Here is a 25,668-nt window from a genome sequence, read left to right on the forward strand (position 1 = left end):
AAAACGAGAAGGCCGTGCAGCGTTTTGACTACAAGTGTTTGACATACTTGACAGACAACAAGGCACCACCCTGCACGGGCCACTGAAATTCATTGATTTTTATTCGTCAGCGGAGTCCACAAGGGTGCACAAAGCCCATGGCTCCATGAATGTGGCTGCTTAGCACTTGGTAACTAGTGTCCTCAGTTGTCCTTCGCAACAGCTTGGCCAAATGCAGTTAGGCTGGCACCTGTTGCCAGTCTGCTCGGAATCGCTAATATCCTTTTCGATGTAGTTAGTTTTTATGTTCATTATGCACACGAGTGTTTTTCTTTTATTCAAATTCAGCTGTTGCTCGGCTTAATGATTATTTTGTTTCGTTTATCCTGACTTTTACTGCGTTCGTTCGAACATTCCAAGCTCAATAAAAATCACCTAGTTTTCAGTTCACAAATTTTCATTGCCATTCCATGTTCTACTAACACACGACCAGTTGACAGTTTGTAAGTAAGACCAAAACAAATCGACGCAACAAAAATAATTAAATAAATTTACTAATCGTTCTCTAAACAAGATGACATATGAAATTTGAAATTGGGGTTCCTTTCTAAGCAATACGATTATTGCTAGCTCTTGTATATATATATATTTTTTTTACGATTTTTACCATCTTTCACTGCGTGAATTTTCATTCGAAGTGACCGTCAAGTATACGTCTAGTATGACGGTAATTAAGACTCAAGCCAATTAGGCACGGCCACTATCTCCGGCCTAAAATCGGCCATATCGTGCCAACCTTAATTACAGATTACTGATCACAGATTAAAGTCAGAGCAGTATTTTATTGCATTTTATGTTTACGTAACGCTTTGAACGTTTTGCCTTGAATACTCAATTATACACATACATACTTACTGCCTAAGTGTATGCCCCAATATACGATGTCTATGCACTACAACAACAATTCGTTTATTGAATGCCTTAAATTCGAAGCACTTAACTAATAAGTTGGTCTAAAGTTAACTTTGTATTCTCTATTTCGTTCGCGTGCCGCACAGGAACCGAAAAGCAGCACCCTGAATTTCTCATCGTTTAAATCAAGCTTCACTTCCAATGTTAATTTCCTGAAGAGAAGGTAAAGACCTTAAAAGGAAACGCCCCCTTCCTTAGCGGGGAGGGGGCTTCAGTTCAGGACGAGACTAATTTGAGATTTCATATGTTTGTCTATTTTCTCTCCCCCCCGCAAATGGTGCGCTTTTCTCTCTCTCTCTCTCTCTCTCTCTCTCTCTTCCTCTATTTCTTTTGCTCTCTCACATAAATGCGCTGCACCTTTCACTTGTCTACTTGTTCCACGGTTCGCATTTGAAACGCCCTGGCGAAAACCACAACAAACCCACGCAACAACCACACCACACACCCAACACAAACATCTAATCCACATCCACGCAACATGTGCAGATTCAGCTCGGGAGACTTGTCTTCCGAGGTCGATGATGTTGATCCCAATAGCTTGCCGCCGGCTGCGCGTCCTATACAGGACCAGCCAACTAAGCCGTATGTTGCCGGCGGTCCGCCGAGCATGCCGCCACCGCCGGCACCGGGCCAATTGCCGCCGCAGCCTGCCGGCGCAGCTCCGGAGCTGTCGCTAAGCTTCGGCGCTGGCAAGGCACCGGCTTCGGCGGCTCCAGCGCCCCCGCGAGGCGTAAGCGCGCCCACCAGCCCAGCCAAGTCGCGAGAGAGTCTCTTGCAGCGGGTGCAGAGTTTAACAGGCGCAGCGCGTGATCAGGGCGCTTCCATATTGGGTATGTTATGGCTTAATACAATTCATGAATTCCTACGCAAATACTCGGGTGCAATTTAATCGAACTCCGTGTATCATATAATCTTCATGTTATCGACATCATACAGTTCGTAATTTCGCTTTTTCAATTCCAAATAATTCTCAATGTCAATTATTTGTATTTTATCTAAACAATATCAATTAACAATTTAAATGGATTTCTATGGCTTTCAATAGAATTCACGAAAATCAATTAAAATGTAATTAATTTTTTAATTTTCAGCGCTGAGGTGTTATTTCTTAATTAAAATATTAGATATTTATTACAATTTGCCAAATCAAAGATGAAAACAATTTCAGTTATAGTCAACATTTAGATGGGTTCGCTTTGCGAAATTATAGAGAAAACGAATTTCAGAGTTGCCCGGACAACTGCTGCAAAGTTGAACCTGGGAATGAAACTTAAATTAAATTATTTGCTTATCGCAATTAACTTTTACCACACGCAGGAGCTGCGGTTCAGAGTGCCACCCAGCGTGCGCCCACCTTTAACAAGGACAGATACTTCACGCTGCTGGTGCTGGATGATCAGAACACGGACTGGTCGAAATACTTCCGCGGCAAACGTTTGCATGGCGATTTCGATATACGCGTCGAGCAGGCAGAGTTCCGAGTAAGCTTGCGTCACACAGAACACTGAAACAATTGTGAGCCCTTTTTCTATTATCTACTGTGCATCCGCAGGACATAACCGTGGTCTCCAGCGCCGATACCGGACCGGTTGTTACAATGGCCGCCTATCGCAGCGGCACCCGGGTGAGTTTTTCCCTATTCTTGGTCGTTTCATGTTTGTTCTTAATTAGTGCATTGCGCACAGGCAATAGCCCCTGTCTGGTCCCTTCTGCTGTTAGTTGTCTGTTTATTTGCAGTTCAGCTATTTTTGCTTTTATTGCCCTAACATTTCAACTTAATTCGCATTGGAGTGGCTTAAGTGCTTTGCTGCCGTCGCCAAGCAAAGGCTCCGACCGGGCCACGCATTCAATTTACGTGCAGTCCAAAGGATTCTCAAGCACTACGTTTATCAACACTTTTCCAGCATTCCACATCACTTGTGTCCGTGTGTGCATAGTGGTGATTAAATAATCCCACAACTCTTTAGTTATGGTTGCACTCGGGCCAGTAATCAAAGCACTTGCAGCTTAAGCACTTCAAGCAGGACAGTCGTTCACAGTAGAAGTGGGTACTAAAATAATTTTTAGTCTAATGAGCTGCGCAGCTATCTTACATCAAACTAGTACCTTAAAAATGATTGGCAGTCAGTAGTAGCTACGTATAACAGACTGCTGTGGGCAGATGCAGTACTTTAAAATTGAAAATTCTGTTTTCTCAAGTTATATTTGACAAACACTCTAATTCTATTCAAGTTATGAACCTTATCTATGGTTTGTATTGAGACAAAATTATCCGAAATTGTATCCGATAGACAGAGTATCCAAGACACTGTTGCATGCATTTTCACCACAGTTATTTCTTGGCCCCGCCTGAAAGTATGCTGTGAAACGTTTAAATCGCCAATTCCTTGATTGTTGCATAGCACAAGGTACGTGATAAAATTATCCGATAGTTACGTGCGGCAGAAGTGTATGCATTACGTAAATGTGTGTGTGTGTAAAATGAACACGTCTGCATCTTGCGGCTGAGCTGTCTGTCATATATAATTACGGAGCAGCATATAAGTTGATTGTACATTGAATTCTGGCCTGAGCCACTGTTATTAAATGTGCGCAAGTAATGCTGGGAGTGCGAGATAAACGGCTGTTTTTCGTATTTATTTTGTCATTTTGCATCTAATTAGTTAAGAGTCAACTAAAATTACAAAATTATATTCTGCTTTTCATATTGGTTTCTAATGTAACTTTGGAATATCACACACCAAAACAAAAATAAAAAAAAAAAAAAAAAAACAAAACAAAAACAGGTGGCCCGCTCTTTTCGCCCGGATTTCGTATTGATCCGTCAGCCGCCGCGTGACGGCTCCAGCGATTACCGATCAACAATATTGGGTCTCAAATACGGCGGAGTGCCCAGCATCAACTCGTTGCATTCCATCTACCAGTTTCAGGTGAGTTGAGAGCTCTTTCCGAGTGCCTGTTGTGGGTGTTAATGTTGCAATCATTTGGCATCTTTGTTATTGTTATTGGACAGGACAAGCCATGGGTGTTCTCGCATCTGCTGCAGCTGCAGCGTCGCCTGGGACGCGACGGCTTTCCGTTGATCGAGCAAACATTCTTCCCGAATCCGCGTGATTTGGTAAGTGTATTAAACATTAAGAGCTAATTACTAATTAAGTAGCTACATTGAATCGTGGTCACATCTAAAAGCCGTCCATTAATAAATAACACATTAAGCATAACGTACAAATTAAAGCTCTACACAAAACTCAAATATAAAATTTAAATAAAAACTGTAGCATAACAGAAGGCACTCCGGCCGCCTTTTGCATATTCTACGGATAGCTTAGGCACTTTTTGTAGAGCTGCGTACGTCGCCAGCGACAGCGCTGAATATCGCCCATCGGCGATTTGATGTTGTGGGGCACGCAGGCAGAGTAGTCCCGCTCGCACTTGCCGTACGGCGACCACTTGCAGCCGTCGGCGTACTCCCGCTGTCGCAGGCACTGCATGCCAAAGCATGGGGTGATCTGTGCGAGTAAATGGCAAGGATTCGATTTTAGCTGGCAGCTATTTTGATTGGGGCACATGCTGGCTGGAGCACACTTACCGTGCAGTTGCAGGCCAAGCCGTAGGCGCCACTGAAGCCGTGGCGCTCGCTGATTGTCATCTTAGTGTATTCCTTGTAGTAGCTGCACAGATTTAGCTGAGGCATGCGTCCAGCTATAATGTACACCTTGCCAATGTCCAGCTGAATGCCGCACATCGCGTCATTATTGGGCGTGGACAGACGACCGTCACGCAGCATTCTGCGGGCCTCCGGTGTGGCCTAGGCAAAAGAGAAACGATTCGGCTGTAGAGGAATGATATAGGGGCAGTGCCACGAGTGCCGAGTGCTTACCTTATAGGTGCGCTTTATGTGCACCTTGAAGGTGGTTTTGCCCGGCTCGATGGAATTCGACTTGCGCAGAACGCGCAGCTGCACAACTGTCAAGGAAATGCTGGCATTTTAATAGAATTCTCCAAGGATATGTGAGCATCCTTTACACATAGCACTTAACACCCCATTGCTTCCCATTTCTACTCACCATAATCAGCAGTGCAGTAATGCGTCTGTGGATGCGAGGGCATGCACATACAGGCATCTGCGGAGCTTCCATAAAATGCCAGCACTGCGAACAGTGCGAGCGCCAATAAACTCAAAGGCTTTGTTAATTCCATGGCGGCGTCAAGCTGGGCAGCTCCAATCCGTGTGTGTCGCCTTGCTAACTATCCGAAACCAATAACAAAATGTGCGCGGTGCTGTAAGGCAAAGGGAAATGTATATGATTGCATTTTATTTGTATGACGATTTACTGCTTGCGGTAACCCAAAGCCACTGCTGAAGGTCACTTGTCAGCGCTGCATTAACTCTGCCTTACTTATGCTATAGGCTTATCTGTTAAACGTGCTGCCACCCATCACCCAATCATGCATCCATCAAGGCGCTGTCAAGTGTCACATATTACGCATACGCCCCAGTGTCCAAGTAATTAATACTGTCAATGCGTCTCGCCTGTGGCACGCATCATTATCAAGTGGGCAAGAGGTTGCTGTGTTCGCATTGTTTGTTGTGGATTACATTTACTTTAGCAGCCACTTTATAAAGTGTATATAACAAAAGCTGCTTTATTATCTATTTGAACAACTCGCATATATTTTAATGGTCATTCGAATTCAATTTAATGTTATTCTCGTGTTGTGCTATCAATTCGGATGCCCCTGCATGAGCTGTACGCATAAATCGCATTGGAAAACAATTCGAAAAGTAGTTCAATTGCCAGAAAGTAATTCATGCCAGCCATTCCATTTAGTATTGTTTACGGGAAATTCATAGAAAACTTGAGCCAAAGAAATCGAAATCCATTGAAAAGCTGCTGCCATGCATATATATCAACGCAAAAATATTGTATAATATCGAGAGCGGGGCAAAATAATCAGTCCAGTCAGTCGAACTCGCATTTGCAGTCGCAGTCGCAATCCCATTTCCAGGTCCCAGTCATCGTGTCGAACTGATCGACAGAGATAGGCAGGCCCATATAGACAACATATGCAATGGCTATGCCAGGCAAAGGCAAAAGCAAAGGCGGCACCAGCAACAGCAACAGCAGCAGCGGCAGCGGCAGCGGCAATATGGCAATTAAATTGAAATAAAATTGAATTAAAAGCATTTTGCGGAAAAGCCACTAGAAAAACAACTGAGCAGGGAGAAAGACGACGACGGAGCCGGCAGTAAAGAGGGGATGCACAGTCGATTGCCTTATTGATTGAATCCAAGCAAGAATAATGCATCAAACTATTTATTAAGTGGCAGTCCAAAGTGGCAGCTAGACGAGCAGACGCCTCGGCCCTAATGGGCCAACTGAAGAGCGCTGCTGGAGTAGAAGCTTGTCAAATCTAGATCTGTGTCGTAATATCTTTATGTTCATGGAATTCTTCATGAGGAAAGTTTCCTTTCAGTTTGCCTGGCTTCAATGCACATTTGTTTTCTTTGGTTTTGTTTTGTTGGGCTGTTGTGTCTTGTCGGTCTGGATTTGACACTTTGGCTGGCAATTAACGGCGTGGATTTGTTTAACAAACAGCCAACAAGACAACAACAAACAAGCGAACACAAAACTGGCACGCACACATTCGTAACGTGAACAGCGTTTAGCAACTAAATCAACTGGAAAACCAATAGAAAACAAGAAACAACTTTTTACACTCGCTGCAAATTCGCACGATTTCCATTCGTTTAGTTTTCCACGATAGCAGCTCCCACCCATCGCCATCAGCAGCCACAATTAGCGTACCCATATATCACGCAGGCATATTTTAAAGTTGGCCCCAACGAGCAGTCGGGGGACAGCAGCCAGCAGGCGTTGGCGGCATGTCAACGCCAAAGCTAGTGCTCATGGGATGGGGTGGGTGGTAATACGGGTGAGGACTGAGGTGGACTATCGATGCCAGTGGCAGCGGTGTTTTGTTGACAAGCTATACATGTGTCAATTAAATGTTATATATCATAGCACCACTGCACACACACACACACACACAGAGAGAGGCACATGCATACACACTTAATTGTATATGAATAAACACTTATGGGCTGTTGCTTTGACGTCACTTTGAGAGTCGTCTAATTGCCACACTTGTTGTTGCTGTTGTTGCTGACATTGCTGTTGTTGTCCTATCGTCATCAGCATGGAAGTTGACATTTGACACTGAAACAGTCGGCAGTCGGCTTCAGCATCTGACTGTCACTTTGCTATGCGGGCCGCCAACAAAAGTTTCGAAACACACATGCACACATGCACACATGCATGCATGTGTATAGTCAAATATGGACATGACTTTAATTAGCATTGATTTCCACTTTGCCCTAAGCCCATTTAAACGAGTCCAACAACAGCTGCAAACAAAGGGGCGCGGGAAGAGCATCATATTCTGTGAAAGAAAGTGCCCCAACTAAAGCAACTGGTGCTCATATGACATATATCAGATTGGTGTCATGGGGTAGATGGGGAGATAAACGATTGCAATCAAAATCGAGATAAGATACTGACATCTTGAGAATGCAGATACACGAGAATTGGTGAACATATATTTATACTTTATAATACCTTATGCGTACTGTCGTTAAGTTTGTACTAAGCAACTGATGGAAAAGCTGAAAGTAACCCAATGATGGGTGCATACCAAATATGGTGGTATGTGGCATATTCAGACGCGGACTTTTATGTGTTTAGTATTTCTTATTACGATAAGCGCGCACTAAATGTGAAATTTTTCAAAGATTCCAGATGCGTCACATTTTGGCGAAAATAAGAAAAGTTTCCTCTTAGGTTCGTTAGTTCGCTCAATCAACAATTTGCATTTTGGATTGCAGCCACTTTTTCTAAATCTTAAATTAAATTTGTTTGGCTTAATATTTCTTTCTTTCATATAACCATTTTAATATTAACTAACGCTATTTGAGCCAAATACTTTTTTTTTTGCTTGTGATGTTGTGCAACTTGTTTTAACTCAAGATTCGAGTAACAGTTAAGAGAGTGTAATTCCAGAAACGAAACGAAAGCGATTAGCAGTTATTTATTTAAATGCATTTCCAAGAAATAATTAAATATAAAATTGTATAATATACTCTCATTGTAGACTTGTTTTATTTTATCATAATACGGTAATATTTTGACTGCCAGCTGCATCAACTTATCATATTGTGGGAATTTAATGCTTATCATATGCAATAATTCAATTTTTTAGGAAAGGACTTATACTCTTAGATATACAAATGCATGTTTATTTAAATACTTGTAATACCCGCAAGCACAAACAGCGTGACAGTGCGGCGCAGCAGGTTCTGTTTTGCAGTTTAATTTATACCCTTGTAGACAAAGGGATTACAGTTTTGCAGATATTGGGAAGACAGTAGGAAGCTCGTAACTACTGAGTTTGCGGCGTATATATTGAAAAGCAGAACGCTTTTCCACGCAAAAGCTCAACTTTGATCGATTCTAGAGTCCATAACTATATGATATAATAGTCCGATCCGATTTAAATATACTACTTGCTACCGAAATCAGAAAGGCTGAAGAAAAGGCTGAATATGGCAGCTCCAACGGATAAACAGAGAGACGCACAGAAGGACATGGTTAAATCGACTTTATATACTATGAAAACGAAGGTGTCATGATACCCTTCACAATCGTATAACAGAGCCACATATTTTAGTTGTGTAATTATTTACAAAGATTATTAACACTTGCCCAGACAGCGGCTTTCCAGGTAAATGAGTAACTGGGTAACTGGGTGACTGAAACTGGGCATTGAAAAGACTGAAAAAATCAAAAAGGTAAACAGCAAAAAGGACTGCACAGGGCTAAAAGAAAGGCAAAAAAAAAAAAAAAACATCGCCGCAAACCGACTTCAAGCGTTGCGATTGGGCTTTTGGTTTTTGGCTTTGGCCGGACTTGGATGCCGCGCCAAGCGGCTTCCAGAGAAAAGCCGCATAATTAGTGGGCTTCTGGTTATCGGCTGGCTGGTCGGCTCGGTAGCAGGCCATTAAACTGCTCTGTAAATAGAGCTGCACAACTTTGTTTTATGGCCACTTAATTGAGTCATAAAACGCCGCTAATGCCTGCATAATGCATGGCATACAAAATATTGACATGTTGCGCCATTTGCGGCACACAATCACTCGACCTCTCCCGCTTGATGGCGGCATGCAACACGAGCTCGGGGCAACTAAATAGTTCCGACATTGTGGTCTTTATGCCAGACAACACTATTTTTCGCGCCTCACAAATCAATGCACATAAAATCGAATCACAATCGAGGGAAATAAAAAGCCCGAAATATTTAATTTGTTTTGTCTTGACGTTCGTTTTTATACCCTACACCAATTAAACATGGGCAAAAGGGCATACTGGCAACGCGTTGATCTCCGAATATATAAGACCTAGGTCCTTCCAATGCCCGCGCCGTAAGAGTTTCTTATTCCGAAAATCGACAACTTGACCAGATAGAAATCGAAATATAGAAATGTAGCTGTTAAAATAGTATTTACAGGGTAAAGAATCCTTCATTTTATAGCTGAATTTGGGTTTGGTGAAGGTTCAGGTAACCCCTAGTCAGGCACTCCCGACTAGAGCATTCTTGCTTGTTTTTATTTATATTTATTTTTGTTGCTGTTTTTGCCTCAGCGGTCATTTACTTTTCGGCTTTGCGCTTTGTGACAATTCGCAATTGTTTGACTTTTATTGCTGATTGACTTTCTAAACAATTCGTTTTTGGGGCCGGGCAGATGTATAAATAAAGGCATATACTTATATATATAAATATATATATCGGTCGGTACAACGAATTTGTATCTTAATCGTAAAAAATTTCTTTAGTAAATGACTCCTCCGCAAAATGATTTCTGCACTCTAAAAAACTATATTTTGCATATAATAAAAAACATTATTAGTTAGTCTATAAAAACTGATTGAAATATGTTTCTTATAAAATGGAAATTTTAACAATTTTGAAATGAATCACTTAACTGAGTAAGTAATTTCATAAGAAGTTATATTGAGGTTTGATTGATATAGGCCTGAGCAACATGATGAATGCACAAATACATGTCTAAATGAAAAATGTAATAAATTTGAATTCCTTTGTGTCACATGCCACATTTAAGTCGGAATATGATGCAAATAGTATATATGTATATGGGTTGATAGTGTGCCAGCTTATATCAGGGCTTTATTAATATGTCCATGACTGCAGCCACTTTTCGCACTAAAAATGAAGCCTTATCGGCATTTTGTATCTTTTGATTAAATGCAATTTGTAGCATTTGCATTTACCCCGCAAAGTGTTTGCTTTCCATTTACCAAATCAAATATTTGTATTGCCACAGCTGATAAGCAAAATGCAACGCAGTTTGCACGCCAAAACTAAAAGCTCCTACTATTTTTTTTTTTTATCTGTTTCGGTGTTTTTTGGCGATCTCTATAACAAGCTCGAAACTTTCTTTGCCCACTGGCGACCTTTTTGTCTGTGGCGGCTTTTCCGCTTGCCGCATGAGCACAATGAAAGAAAATTAATGGAAAATATCAAAGTCACGATCGACAACGCCATAATCAGCATGATCAATGATGCCCGAGCCCGAAACCATGGCCCTGACTGGCCAAGCAAAATATGTTTACTTTGATTAATGTTCATTGTCAAGCCGTTTCTCAGCTGAACTTTGACATGCAAATGTGGTTGCTGCTACGAATCGTGTGATTGCCAAATACATAAACGTTTTACTCTCGCGATTGACTTCAGGCATTCGAATAGACAGATAGACAGACAGACACCTGTTAGTTAGTATAAATGGCTAACTGATAAGACATGTTAATGTCAGTCCTCGTTTGCTAATTGAATTCTGACTTCGACTGACGCATTACCAACAGCAACAACAGCAACAACGACAGCAGTAGCAGCTGCAACTGCAACTGCATCCAAGCTTGACGGCTCCATTCTAGCGTGACGTGATCTTGACAAGGCGGCGCCAGTACAAAGCGCTCGCAACTGGCATTTATTTGAAAATCGCTGTCGAAACCCAGTCATGTACCGGTTAATAAATCGTTACACTTATGTTTGACCACAACTGCATGCGCCCAAAAAAATTGATTTTCGAACCAACTCTCTAGCCTTAACTTCGATTCATGAACTTGGTTTTGCACATATGTGCAGCCTCGATTGGGTACAAGCCCTGGCTTGCCAAATGTTTACTAGCTGAAGATTAGAATCATTTCCAATAAGGTTTACACAAAAACTGCCGCCTAGAGCTTCTTACTTGGAAGCTTATACTTACTAAATGCTGTTTCTTGATTTCTTTCAAGACAGATGGTTGCATACATTTCTAAACTATAGAAAATATCATAACGTACTTAATATACATATAGAAATATGAAGACTCCAAATATAGAAACTAAGCGCAATATTCTATTCGTTCGATAAATGCTTAATTTGGTGGCTTAGCTCTTCTAGTTTCTGAGCTTAGCTTAAAAAATCAATCGATAAAATGAAATCTGAGCTCATCCTGCGTTTAGTATAGGAGAATCAAGTCTCTAGCTCACTTTTGTTGTTGCATATATTTGCACATAATATTGTATCCTTTTAAACCATATTCGTTTATGGTTCGTTTCGGCTTGGGTCGAAACCCTTAAAGCTGCTTGGCAAATATATATTGAAATATCGGGCTCGCATCGGTACAGAAACAATTTGGCTGCTTCAGGCTGAATGGATCATTAACTTCAAGTGAATGTGAACGCAGTTGCTCCTTATATGGATACATACGTTCTCTATGCACACAACGATTCTCCACATACGAGCGAGCCTGCAGTGACTTGCATGCTGGCATCATAATGCCGAAAATAAATCTTACGCATTTCTCATATATGGCCACTCAATACGCTCGTCTGTTTCGGGTAGGTAAATAAACAAAATGCGAAATTGCCACAGTTTTTAAAGTGTCGGCGTTCGTCACGTTCGACGTTCCCCATTTAATATTCAATATTCAACATATTTGCACTGTTGTTGTTTCGAAAAATCAAAATGTTTCGTTCGCTGATTATGACACAAATTATTTCGAGCCGGCGGCTTGGGAATGTAAACAAAACGCAGCACCCCGAGGCTTGCCAGGATGCGTAACAAGGAATTCAATTAAAATTGCTAATGTTCACCAAGAACAAATAAAACTTGACCCTTTGGATGCTTGGATGGCTTTGCCTGGGGCATTCATAAGTTTGCCTCGCAAGTCATAAAAAAAATATACATATCTTTATGTTGGGACCCAAAACAATTGTTTTCTTCTTGATATTAATGTGTGCATATATGCACACATGTATATTGCTGGTAATTTTATATATTTGCTACAATGAAATCAAAGCACAGACAACAATGGAAGGCAGTGTGTCGTGACATCGGCACATATTCATGTCGGAATTTCGAAGACTTTGATAACAGACAAGAAAATAATATTAATGACAAGAAATAAACATTAATAAATAATATATACATTCATCATAACTTTACGAAGATTCAGAAAAAAAACTGGTCTACTTTTAATTTAAATATCTCTTCGATTATTTGTGCATAAAAGTTGCAATTGCAGCAAATCTCATTAGTTAATATGTTTGGGCAATAGATAAATTTGTCTTGCATAGTTTAATTAAACTATTCGAAATTCTATAAAATCAAAATAATTGAAGCTTACGGCATCGTTTTTAGTAATTTTTTTTTAATTTTTGGCAACTGAAGCTAAAGCATTTATGACAATTAATCAGCCTTTGGAAATTCTTAAAGAATGCATCAAATTATCATTTGAGTTATTGAAGTGTCTTTATACTCGCTCTGCTCTGCGTGAATGTTAAAATACAAATTCCATATTCATTCGTAAATTTTCGCTTTGACAGATCTTGTTTAATAAATTTAAAAACTGACAGACAATCAGGCAAATTGACAAACACTGGCGACGTCAATTTGCGCGCCTTTGGCCCACACAGAAACCAAACAGACCGTGTAGACCCATTCCCATCCCCATCCCCATCCCATAACCATATCCATACCCAATTTCAGCAGCAGAGACAGACAGAGAGACAGAAAAAACAAAAATCATTGTCAATAAATTTCGCAAGTCTGAAATTTACACGAACGAACTTTATAAATTGTATGGTTGTCTTTGTTGCGCTGTCTTTAGCATTTCGTTTTAATTGTACAATAATATTTAATTGCAAAGCCGCACAAGAAAATTATTAATGGATTTCTGGTGGTCGCCTGCTTGTTCCCCCCCCTCCCCGGCAATACCAACAACACCCACCCGAATGTCTGACAGATAATCCCGAAAATGGCTGTGGGTGTGTCGCCAACGGCGCAGACTTGTGCCAAAAGTCAAACAAGTGTAAAATAATAAACAATCATTCTCTGTATAAGGCGAAATGCCTTAAACACTTTACTGACTTTTCGAACCTGAGTGCAGTGTCCAAAAATTGACACTGAACGATGTGCAGAAGAATTGTGGCCGGCGTGTTAAAAGCTTGATAAACATTGCAACAACTGACTCAGTAATAAAAATAATAAAATAATAATTAACTCTGCGCATCAGTTCTTTTTGAGTTTAAATCTAAAGTACATAATACATATTTAAGCCTAAGTTCCGGCATTTCAATATTTTTTAAAGATATCAAAATATTCTATTTATTCCAGTAGAATTTTGTTGTTGTAGTTGTAGTCAATTTTGTATGTATCTTAAAAATATCAGTGAAAACATTTTACATTAAATATTCTTATTCGGTTGATGAATGAGTTCTTAAATAACACAGACAAGTATATCAAATATTTCTGCCATTTCATTTAATTTCACATTTTCATATTTTCGTGCCCAATTTTCTGTCTCTCTGTATATGTACATTTATATGATATATGTATCCATCTTTTAATGAATAACAAAAATTTGTGAAAACACTTTCTAAAAAATGTATCTCCTTATGAACAATGACAATGGCGGGAAATTTTGTCACACACAAGCGCGTTAGTCATCCTCTGCTCAAAGAACTAAAAATCTAACTTTTTCCATTCCGAACAATTCCAATAGAATATAATTTAATTTAACCCGATTTTGGCAAGACTCAGCTTCTTGTTATATTTTGTTAAAGTCTCTAACTACACTGACATAGTCCTTTAATTGATTTGATTTTGGTTAGTCGGAAATTCGTTTGACCTTATGGAATGTCATTGCTAGTTATATTTTCCTGTACATTTTACACGGAAACGTGCCAATACAAATGGGCAAATTAAATTCAATATGGCCTAAATCCCAAGTTTTGTGGTGAAAAAAACAAAACAAGACAGCTGCCGCTTAAGAAAATCGCTTTCGCCGAAAAAATGTAAATATAAGTCAACAGATGTGTATACTTATATTGGCACAATATATAAAAATCGGGCGAGCTACATGAATACAATTCCAAGAATAAATACAAAGTATAGCAAAATATTAAGAAGCTGACTAAGGCATAAGCGACTTTATTCGTGTGCCCAACGAAAGCAAAATTAAACTCAAGTAAAGGCAACTTACAAGAGCATTGCAAAAACTCAGGATTGATAAAAATAAAAGAAATATATTTAAAATGCATTTGCGGCCGACAGACACATGTTTATGCAAAAACATTTTGTTGTCAGTGTTGCATAAATTAGCAAAGAGCGACACTGAATTCGAGGAATTTAAACGTTTCGTGTTACTTATTTTAGGCCTAAAGTCGTTAAATGGCCAATGCCAAAAGCGAGACACATGACGTATGCGTAATATGAAAACGCCTCGCACAGCTTCCCTTGACATTTTTTTAGCGTGTTGGAAAAGCTTTACACATATGCGTACAAATACACATAGCTGCTAAGGTTTATATATGTATATGTATATTAAACGGATTTATGATGCCAAATTGCACAACACTGAAATATTTGTATATTTTATGGCTGCAGTTTGTTTACAAATTGGCGACATTAAAAACTATTAAGAAAACTCAAAGTTGAGCACAAAATTTATAAAATAAATGCGTCGCGGCGAAGGCAAAGCGGGCAAACGAGAAGAAGAATGAAATAAAAACAAATTAAAAATAAACGCAAATATGTTCGAGCACAAATAAATAGAAAGAAATGCAGCTACATATGTGTGCGTGAGTGTGGAAAACTGTGTCGCTGTGTCAACGATGCTGCAACTGCGAGTTCGACGTCTGCCACACTTTTCAGAGCAGAGCGCGTTTGAAAAACGCAATCAAAACGCGCGCGTTTCTTGCTTGCTTGCTTGAGTATTTCTTTAATTTTAATATGCCTAATGTCTTTAAGTAAAAAAGAAAATAAAATAATTATTAATAATACCTGACTTTTCAGCTGACTGCAAAGAAAGCGAGTTTAACAAAATAATTTATTTTGCAACTTGTTAATTGTTAAGCATCAAAACTGTTTAGTTAACACTTTTAAGCCACGAGGGGGTCTTTTTCTTAATTTGTTCACTGTTCACATTCGGATTTAAATTGTTGAATTTTCATTTAATTATTTTTCTCACAATAATTTTTGCCGCGCCGTTGCCGTTTCCGTCGTCGTCTTCGTGCGTTCTACTTCGTTGCGCCTGCTATTCTGCACTGAATGGTGAACTCAACCGTTTCAAGTGCTTTCATAGCCGAAGCAAGCCAGCCACTCGGTTCGTGGCGGGAGAGAGCCAGCGATCGTTACAGTTAAAGAGCGAGCATGCTGCTCATCGAGTTTGAGCTTTTTCGCCTGCTTGAGTCGTTTGTGCACCCGCACAATGTATCACTCAAGGGGCTACTACTGCCGCTGCCACTGCCGGGTTTGAGAGGTTTTTCGCCGTCGCCGGCCGATCAAAAGCGTCAATAATTTAATAGGGAGCATGCAGCTCAATAAGTTTGAGCTAATTCGGCTGCTTGAGTCGTTTGTGCACCCGCACAATGCACCACTCAAGTGGCTACCATTGCCACTGCCTGATTTGAGAGCCTTTCGTCGTCGCCATCTCCGTCTTCGCCGGCCGATCAAAAGCGTCATAAATTCATTACAAGTGAGAGCGACTGACGAGGGGCGAGAGACGAGGGACTTGCAGTTAGCAGGGGCCAGCGGCTTGCTCAATTGCATATTTCTGCGCATTATTTTACCTTGGCAGCTTTATTAATTGCGAGTGCGGGCACACAGTTTATGCTCTCGGCGCGGCGGCAAACATATTTGGCGCCACAGATGCCACAGCATGGCAAAGAAATGGCGCATCTCAGACAGCAGATCAGGCAATAATTTAGTTATACTATAGTCCAGCCCCATAGCTATGACTTACTTCCAGGTCCACACTCACATCCACTTACATGACCGGTCCAAGCGGCTGGCCATGTGGCGCGCACACGTGCAGGGCATGGGCATGGGCATGGCCATGCTTCATGCTACGCCTACAACTACAACTACAAGCTGATCTGCGAGCGTAATCTGCATATACGAGAATATGTGGGAGCTGCTAGGTAGATGCCAGCAGCCAGCAGCCAGCTGACACGCATACATATATGTATGTATCTTTCAGTGGATGCGTCACAGTGCATATTTTAAGTGCGCTGATATAACCAGAAGACCTCCAGACAAGTAGCCACTTGAGGTACTACGCGTTGTTGTAGCTGCTGCCAGCTTCCAGGAATGCCAGCTATGCGGGGGTGTGACCACAATTTGTACAGTGCTCCATTAGAACGGCCATCCGCTCGACTTTGTCATTGATATTCATTGAGCGTTTTCCTGTGCCTCGCGCCAATTGCGACAATTTTTCTGTCTGCGTCATCATTTGTTATGGTTTGTTGATATTTTCTTTGGTGCTTTCAATAAATTTAAAATGTGTGCAGTTGCTTGTACATGATTTATGTGCTATTTGTGAGATAAATATTGGGGTTGGATCTGGGGATGGGGATGGGGATGGGAATGGCTGTGAACCGAATATATATATGTGTAATAAGCTCGGCGATGTTTCAGCGCCTATTAGAAAATATTAAAAATATGTTAACGAACTTGGAAATTATTATAAATAGATATGAATAAATAAAAGATATGCAAGAGTTTGAAATTAAATTTAAAAATGAATATAAAAATAGTTTAATAAACTACGCATTATTCTCTATTGTTTTATTAATATCGATCTTGACTAACAAGTATTCAATTAGAAAATATTTCACGATAAAAATCAAACAAATTCGTGGAAAGTTGCATTTTGAGCCAAAAAACTTGGCGCACATTCAACAACATTTCCACCCACACGTTTAATATCGTATATACTATAATATACTAATTCAATAAGAAAAAAATAAAAATCGGAAGTCGAGCAAAAATAACGACCCGCAACCCGATTTTGGCGCTCTTCCAACAAATTTGCTCAGCAAATGAAAGAAAAACCAACAACAAACAAAGTATCATCAATATACTTTATTCCATATACACATATTTCCAATAAGTCTTAACTTTAGACCTTGCTGCTTTTCATCACTGCAGTTCCAATTCACCAAGTTCCCCAGCGTACTGAAGGCTGGACATTGCCATGGCGGAGTGGCCACAGCCCGTCTGGAGAATCAGAGCGCGTTGCAAGATGCCGCCGGACTTGTTAGCGGCGCTGGAAACGATTCGCATTGTTATTGCACCATCGAGCCCTACATCGATGCCAAGTTCAGCGTGCACATTCAAAAGATTGGCAACAACTACAAGGCATTTATGTAAGTGACCACATGTCCAGACCACAAGCCGCAGACAGGCACCGGCAACGCAACGCTAAAAGCTGAAAGACTTGATATCAATGTAGATGGCGACGTCTGACTTGATGGGTATAAGGTCGAGTGCATATGCCGCTGCCTGGCAATTGACCTTGGGCCTAGCTGCAACTGTCAGCAAACAAAAGGAACCTAAATGCAGCCCAATTGGCAATTATCTACCAAGTGCAGTTCATTGTCTGGGTTCACGAAATTCGACCGCGAGTTCAAAGTAACCCCAATGCAAATCGTCTGCCTCTGCACATTATCTACGCTTTTTCGACTAATTTATTATGTTTTCATGCTTGCCGCTCTCTGTTACAGGCGCAAATCCATCACTGGAAATTGGAAGACCAATCAAGGCTCCGCCATGCTCGAGCAAATCACTTTAACCGAGAAGTACAAAACCTGGGTGGATGAGGTAAGTCTCACAATTCGGCTGGCTGACTTGAAACAGTAAGTCAAATATCAGATGCAAACCAATTCGAACGCTACGAACTTTCAATACACTAACAGCAAAGCAAAATCATTTTAAATGATGTTGCTATTCTACTCTACTACATACTCTTCTTCAGCATTTTATTGTTTAGCCAATAGATATATGCAGTCTTCTATGTTTTGGCGGCCTGATCAGAAAGCTGAGATGCCCATTTATAGAGCAAAAAATTACGCTTAGGCTGCATTTGTGAGCATGTATGTGAAAGGCAGCCCAGAGCGAAGCGCACATTTATCAAACGTTGCCAATCAAAATAGCTGCAAAATCGACTTGAATTATTTGCGGCACATTTTGGGCTCACATTTTGGTTTCGGTGGGTTTTAACCCTGGGCGGTGTTGGGCCCCACAAGCCGATCGAGAGCCGGCGCTTGCTTCGAATAATTCGAACATTCATGAATATGCAAAGCGCATTAGCGTAAACAGAGTGCACTTAGATACTACGCGAATTAGTTATGATGCAACGGGTACACTGAGTACCGCAATAATTACTGTGAAACATGAGAATGCCATCAAATGCGGCATTTTATCATTGCCATAAATGGCATAGAACTCAGCTCGAAAATAGCTGCGCCCAAGGCTGACTCAGAATATCCGCATATGCGCATAATTGAGCCGCAATTCTTGCAATTTGCACATTGCTTAGATAAGCTGCCGAGCAGCGCGGCAGTTCAGTTATGAGCTTTTGGGTGGGTGGCCGTATACCTCATCAGAGATCTGATGTCCACAGTTCTAAGCTAATCAAAACAAACCTCTAATCAAAACAAACTGTGTTTGTAATTAAAACCAAAAGCTGGCGAGAGCAACTGCAACAACAACCAGTCAAAACGTTGCAGCTGCCATCTCCCGACTGCGCGATACTCTGTGCCCAGCGTAATCACAGTCTCTAAATTATGGGTGCAAACGTTTCTAAACGAACAATCATTTGAATATAAAGCTCTTCTTTAAAAGAATTCTTAATTATGCATAGATATATATATATAAGAGTACTTTATATTCGGTGTTCCTGTTCATTAAGTCTAAATATTATGAGAGATAGGAAATTTTCTCTCAATGTTTTTTTCATGAAAAACATATAAATGTTTGCAATTCTCATAGCGAAAGGGGACAAGTGAAACTTCGCATAAAACCAATATACTCGCTACCTTGCGAAACAGAGTATAACAAACGCAAAAAAAGTAACAACTGCAACAGCAGCCCACACAGAAGAAGAACTGTGAACTGTGCATGAAATCGAAAACAGATTATGATTTTGATGCAGTCGAGCTATGTACAGTCACTTGTAAATATATGTGCATACTATATATCGTATTATTTACAGATATCGGAACTGTTTGGCGGCATGGAGGTGTGCGGCGTCTCGGTGGTGGTAGGAAAAGATGGACGCGAGTACATTATTAGTGCCTGTGATAGCACCTTCGCTCTAATTGGCGACAGCCAGGAGGAAGATCGCAGGCAGATAGCCGATCTGGTGTCGGGACGCATGCAGGTGAGTTTAGATACCAGAACAACGTTTGAGCTCTTATTTACAGCTTGTACACAACATACAGAATGTCTGCCGTCCCAGTATGGCACAGACTGGACCTGCTAAGTTGCCATCACGATCATCGGTCTCTTCTCGCGCCGAGAGTCCTACTGATGACCTGGCACCTACACCGCCGCTGCCCGCCGGGCCCAGGCCAGCACCGATGGGCGGACCACCGCCGATTCCGGAACGCACCTCTCCGGCGGTGGGCTCCATTGGGCGGCTGAGCAGCCGCAGCAGCATTTCAGAGCTGCCAGAGGAGCCTTCCTCGTCGGTGCCCAGCACAGTGGGTGGCGTGCGCCGCGATTCGCAAACGTCGCAGGCATCGAGCATCTCGTCGGTGTCCAGGGTCGGACAGCGTCCTCCGCAAACTCAGACCTCTGTCGTTGAGGACGCGGAGGACACCATGAAGAACCTGAGGAAGACTTTTGCGGGGATCTTTGGTGACATGTAGGAAATCGCTAATAAGAAACGCGGCAGAACGGCGAGCGAGACAAGTAACAGCAGCGGCCTGGGCAGCGTGCCCAGCAGCGCTGGACCCACCAGCAGCGGAGGCAGTGCCTTCAGCGGCTCTTTTCTGGGAAAGCAGTTCTCGTTCGCCTCGGGCGGCAAATCTAGCGGCATGGATGTGATCTCTACACAGCCCAGTCGACCGCTGGAGGAGCCAGCAGCAGCAACAACAGCGGTCAGCTCAACCGCTAGGGTTGCTGCCAGCGTTTCGGATAGCGTTAATACAACTACGGATAACCCAACAACAACTGGCGGCTACCAGCCAGTAACCAACTTTGAGCCACAGGAACGCGTCAATCCATTCGACAAGGAGCCACACAAGTCTGTTAGCATCGCTAGCATCGGCGCTGCCTCGAACACAACCTCATCTTCATCATCAATATCCTCGTCTTCGATTTCGTCACGCATCAATCGGAATGGCAACCCCATCAAATCACCGCCACCACCAGCTGGGCCGCCACCACCGCCGCCCAATGTGAGCTCCAATGCCAACATCAACACGAATACGAACAGCTCCAGCGTCAGCGCCAGCGCCTATCGCAGCAGCTTCAGCAGCTCACTCAGCAAAGACAAGACCAGCTACGGCAACTACGACAGCACCAGTTCTATTGAGACCATAACGCGCATGGACACTAACACCACAAACACAGCTGCCACGGCCACAGGCGCCGGAGAGGCCAGCGGTATAACAGCGATTAGCACGGGTGCCGTTGGCGCCGCTGCCATCACCAGTTCGGCCTCCAACAATGATTGGCGCACAGCTATTGGCATAAGATCGGCCAGTGTTTATAGTGCGCCGGCTGCTGTAACCACAGCGGCTCTGCCTGGTGACACCTCCGGCTACGATTCCAATTCGTTGGCCTCGCAGGCCGGCTACAATAATCCCAGCGATCTGCCCTCGTACACGCGGCCCTCTTACTCCCGCTCCGAGAGCAATGGTAATTATCTAGCGGTGGGCGTGCTGCTGGTCAGCCTAACGCTGCGCAAGACCTAGACTGCTAGGCTGCCAAATATATATTGAACTACGCTCATATCCATTGTCATTAAATCTCACATCAGTAACAGTAACAGTAATAGCATCAGCATCAACATCAGCATCAGCATCAGCAGCAATATCAACGCAACTAACCAATACTCTCACAATAACCCATAACACATACATACATACCATACTTATATACTAACATACATACTTTTACATATATACCGAGATTACATATATAATGCGAGCTTAGCAGCGACCAAATTAAAATGTAATCGATAACAACCCCTTTAGCCAAGTAGAGAGCGAATCGAGCGTTAGCCAAAGAAAATTAGGTGCCACTGTGTATTCTTCATTGATTTTCTTCATTGATAGCCAACTTTAGAAGTGTAAGCCAAACATAACGTATACGACGTGTGCGCCGCAAACTGTTTGTAAGTTCGCCACTCGCCAGTGCTGCTATTCGCTTGCCTGCACGCACGAATCTTCACAAACACAGCTAACTCGAAACACATGCCACAACCAACAGGAACTCTGCCGTACAGTAACTACTCGATAGACCGCACCGCAAACTCAGTTAATTTCTGGCTTTCTCGGCACGCACAAAGACACGCCCACACTGGACACTACAAAAACAACAACAAGTACTATCTGCAGTCGCTTCAAGTAGTCCAAAATTCAATAGATGTATTTGCAACTGTTTCTGTTTTTATCTATAATTTATCTTAAACGTTCTCTATACGTATGTATGTAAGTGTGAGTGTGTACTAAAGAGTAAAGAAAGCAAATGCAGAGTTATCAAAAGTTCAAAAAAGTTCAATTACATAGACTGGCCCCAAACAGAGATGTATACATAAGTACATACCTTCTTGTATGTATGTATGTATGCATGCATGTAGGTTTTATTAACTGAACCCCAAATTGATTCATTTCATGATTCATAATTCATTTGAGTTATGCATGCACACTCATTACGAGCTACGCTTGAGTAGAGACTCTTGGATGACTTATACTTTATTGCCTAAGATACCTCATATTCACTGTCATATGTGCATCACTTGTGGACGCATTTTTGGTAACGCTCATTCTGACATCTTTCATACATATCACGTTAATCAGTGTGTAAGCAATTGGCATAAGTAGTGCTAGTGTTAAGTGCGCTAGAATTGGCTCTCAACTGCACCCACGCAAAATTGATGTGCATCTCGAAGTTGATGGTGAATGCCGTTATTAACTTGTATTTGTATTTACAGCATCGAAGCAATCCGACTTGGACATCATATTCGGGGACGGCAAGACAACAACCTCTAGTCCAGGCAATGGCAAATACACGCGCTCCGGCGGTTCCATCTCTGACGCGGACATGATCTTCGGTGGTCCGCCCTCCAACTATAAAAGCGATCGTTTTGGCGCTGCCAAAAGCATGAGCATGAGCTCGAGCGGCGTTGGAGCCAGCTCCACCTATAAGATCTATGAGGGCATACAGAATGCGGCCTTCAGCGATTATAGCGATTCGGGTAGCATTAGCAGCATAAACTCAACAAGTAAACGATGGAACCCCAAGCCTGAAGAGGAAGATGAATTGGATTTAAAATAAATCCACACACGCGCACACACACATACACTCACACACACACACACACATATACGCAGAACAAGCAGCGTTCAGAGTATAAATCATACTACACTTAAACTATAGGAAAACTGTCTTTTTTCTGCCTCCGAAGTTTCCTGGTTTCATGAGGGAATGAACATAAGCATAGAAATACATAAAAATATACTCAACTGCATCAGCATTAGCATCAGCATCAGCATCACCTATACACATTGAGTTACTATAGTTTTCACTATCGATACAAGTTATTTGAATATGCTACAATATAAATATATATGTATATGTACCATTTCCTGTTATTCTCTATATATATTTATTAACATATATATATATATATTAAATATGTATGCAGTTACTACTCAGTTGCAATATGAAAATGAAAGAAGAAGAAGACTATGAAAATACACTACACTACACAATGTATAATTATAACCACCAAAATAACAATAATAATGCAAGTAAAGCCCATAAGTATATGAAACTTCGATGATGACTTGACTGGTTTTGCAGCATGAGCTGGAGGATATACACTCGAGAAACGTTTTGAAACCTTTTCCATTTGAGAGTAAGAAAAATATTGGGAATAACTTTATTGACATCCAATTTAATAACTATTGAGAAAAATTTGATGACATATTAAATATTGCTAAATATGCATATTTGCAAGCGTATCTTACATGTTAGCTTGCTATTGAATTCATTCGAATAATACAAAATTACCAAATTAAATTGTTAAACGAGGAGCAAAAAATGAGATATGAAACTATGAATCTTAACATAAACCACTTACTAAAGAGCACAATCCAAATTTCGTTGGATTCGTGTGCTTAGATAAAAGACAATATAAAATGAAAAAGAATCTTCAACTAATATACTAAATGTTTATAATGCAAACGATGGTTATTATTAATATATAAATATATACAAACGTATATATGTACTTATTTCAAAATAATTATATATGAGCAAATGTTACATACCACGGCATACACAAAGGCTATTACACACAAATTAAATGTTTATTATATGCCCACAAATATTATTATACAGTACTTATATTAGTAGTTAATGTTTATACACACATACAAACATATTCGTCTATGATATTGGGCTAACCGGCTAACCAAAAAAATCAAAGTATTCAACAAACTACCGAAGGGCCTAATACCAGCTGCGAACCAAGCAATGTTACATTTAAATAAATGAACAAATTACGAGAGCAGAACATGAACACATTTCAAAGGATGCTTCGCGGCAATAGTACACATATATATGGCTATATACACATATATGTGACACCGAATTGTTAATGGATTGAAAGAACAGAGGCAGGCAAATTTTCTATAATATTGAAAACTCGTGAATGTTAAAGGCAACAACGAAAATGTTATATAATGCATATGTATATGCGAACAAGCTTATTGCAGTATTAACTGAAGAGTATGCTTTAGCAGCAGTAAATGTTTTATTCATTTTGTTACGCACATGTTTAAGCATTATTTTTAACAATAGATAAATATTTAGATTGATTTTGTTGTTACATATCGCGAAAATAGTTAAACCAACTTTTAGCTTGGGTTGTATGTTCAAAACTTTTAGAAATATGTATTTTAGTGTTGGTTTTTGGCGACCTTTCCGACCGTTTTAATTATTTTGTTGGCAGACCTCGAGCCAGGCAACAAAATAAATAAAATATGTATTTTAAATTATAGAAAAAGAAATAGCAGTTAAATTATTTAGTTAAAATATATACAATTGAAACGATAGACATATTAATATTTTTAGCCAAGCCCTTTTTAATATAAGCTTTACAATTCAGAACGATTTCCATTCATTGAAACTCTCAAATTTTATTAGTGTTTTACAAAAGCGAACAGTTCTCGGAATACATATTACGAATTTAATAATAACGTTTACAAAGGGTTCTAGTTCATTTTTAAAAAACATTTACGAATAACTCTGAGCTAACAATTATTTAGTCATTTTAACATTCGTAACTGCAACATCATCATTTGAATCAACTCAAATACCTAATATAACGACAACTGGCACATATTAAATCATACTCAATTGTTTTTAGAAACATTCATTTACACAATGACAAATGTAGACCAAAAGGTAAACACACACAGGCACAGAGTTATACCTATATGCATAAAGGCTTTACCCATTCACGTATCGTGCTAACATACATATATCATATAAGATAATATCATGGAGCGCATAATGAATGAAACCAGTGCTGAAATATTACAAGAGTACACAAGAAACACAAAAATAAACGAAAAATACAAACAAAAATATTAAATAACAAACGAACATATATTATAAAATACACACATAATTCTTATACATACTACATATGTTGAAAAATAATATACAAATTAAATACTCGTATTATTGTGAAAGTATAGTAAAGAAGTATCTACATATATACACGCTTACTTATATACATATTATGTACTTGTATGTTGTCTGTAATTGCATATGAAAATCGAAATTTTGAAAATGAAAATTTACATGAATTGAATTAAACGTGCTCATTAAGCATCTACAAATACATTAATAACATTTGAAAGACAAACAAATTTATTGCGAATCTATATGTAAAAGCATTATTCATTTATATTCATTATTCATTCCATAAATACTTTCCAACTGTTTCAACGGCAATACAGCAACAACAGAAACCCAAGTAACAATAAAAGAGTTGATGATTGATACAAAAAAAAAATAATAATAATAAATAGATAAATGTGTGCTACTTAACTTAAGCTGGGACTATTCCAC

General features: G+C 40.3%; 2 protein-coding genes across 3 annotated transcripts; one reads left to right on the top strand and one right to left on the bottom strand.

Moving 5' to 3' along the window:
* The first annotated feature begins 1,130 nt into the window (after positions 1-1,130).
* On the top strand, positions 1,131-25,620 carry Syn (synapsin). The gene is given in 10 exon segments (XM_032433011.2): positions 1,131-1,781; positions 2,269-2,432; positions 2,504-2,575; positions 3,738-3,881; positions 3,965-4,069; positions 17,503-17,720; positions 18,078-18,174; positions 19,568-19,735; positions 19,797-21,219; positions 22,517-25,620. Coding segments are annotated over 10 exon segments (3,087 nt in total). The 5' UTR covers positions 1,131-1,429; the 3' UTR covers positions 22,861-25,620.
* Positions 3,555-15,621, bottom strand: Timp (Tissue inhibitor of metalloproteases). 2 transcript variants are annotated; one of them, XM_015171871.3, is made up of 5 exons: positions 15,355-15,621; positions 5,019-5,232; positions 4,832-4,917; positions 4,541-4,759; positions 3,555-4,460 (listed from the first exon to the last, which is right to left on the bottom strand). In XM_015171871.3, the coding sequence occupies exons 2-5, from the start codon at positions 5,149-5,151 to the stop codon at positions 4,266-4,268; spliced, it is 633 nt and encodes a 210-aa protein (XP_015027357.1). In that variant the 5' UTR covers positions 5,152-5,232; positions 15,355-15,621; the 3' UTR covers positions 3,555-4,265. The 2 variants fall into 2 exon arrangements, with proteins under 2 accessions (XP_015027357.1, XP_002053051.1); XM_002053015.4 differs by having other exon boundaries at positions 15,542-15,620.
* Positions 25,621-25,668: the final 48 nt, after the last annotated feature.

This window comes from Drosophila virilis, chromosome 2, assembly GCF_030788295.1.
Source record: "Drosophila virilis strain 15010-1051.87 chromosome 2, Dvir_AGI_RSII-ME, whole genome shotgun sequence".
In the NCBI taxonomy this organism is placed as follows: Eukaryota; Metazoa; Arthropoda; class Insecta; order Diptera; family Drosophilidae; genus Drosophila; species Drosophila virilis.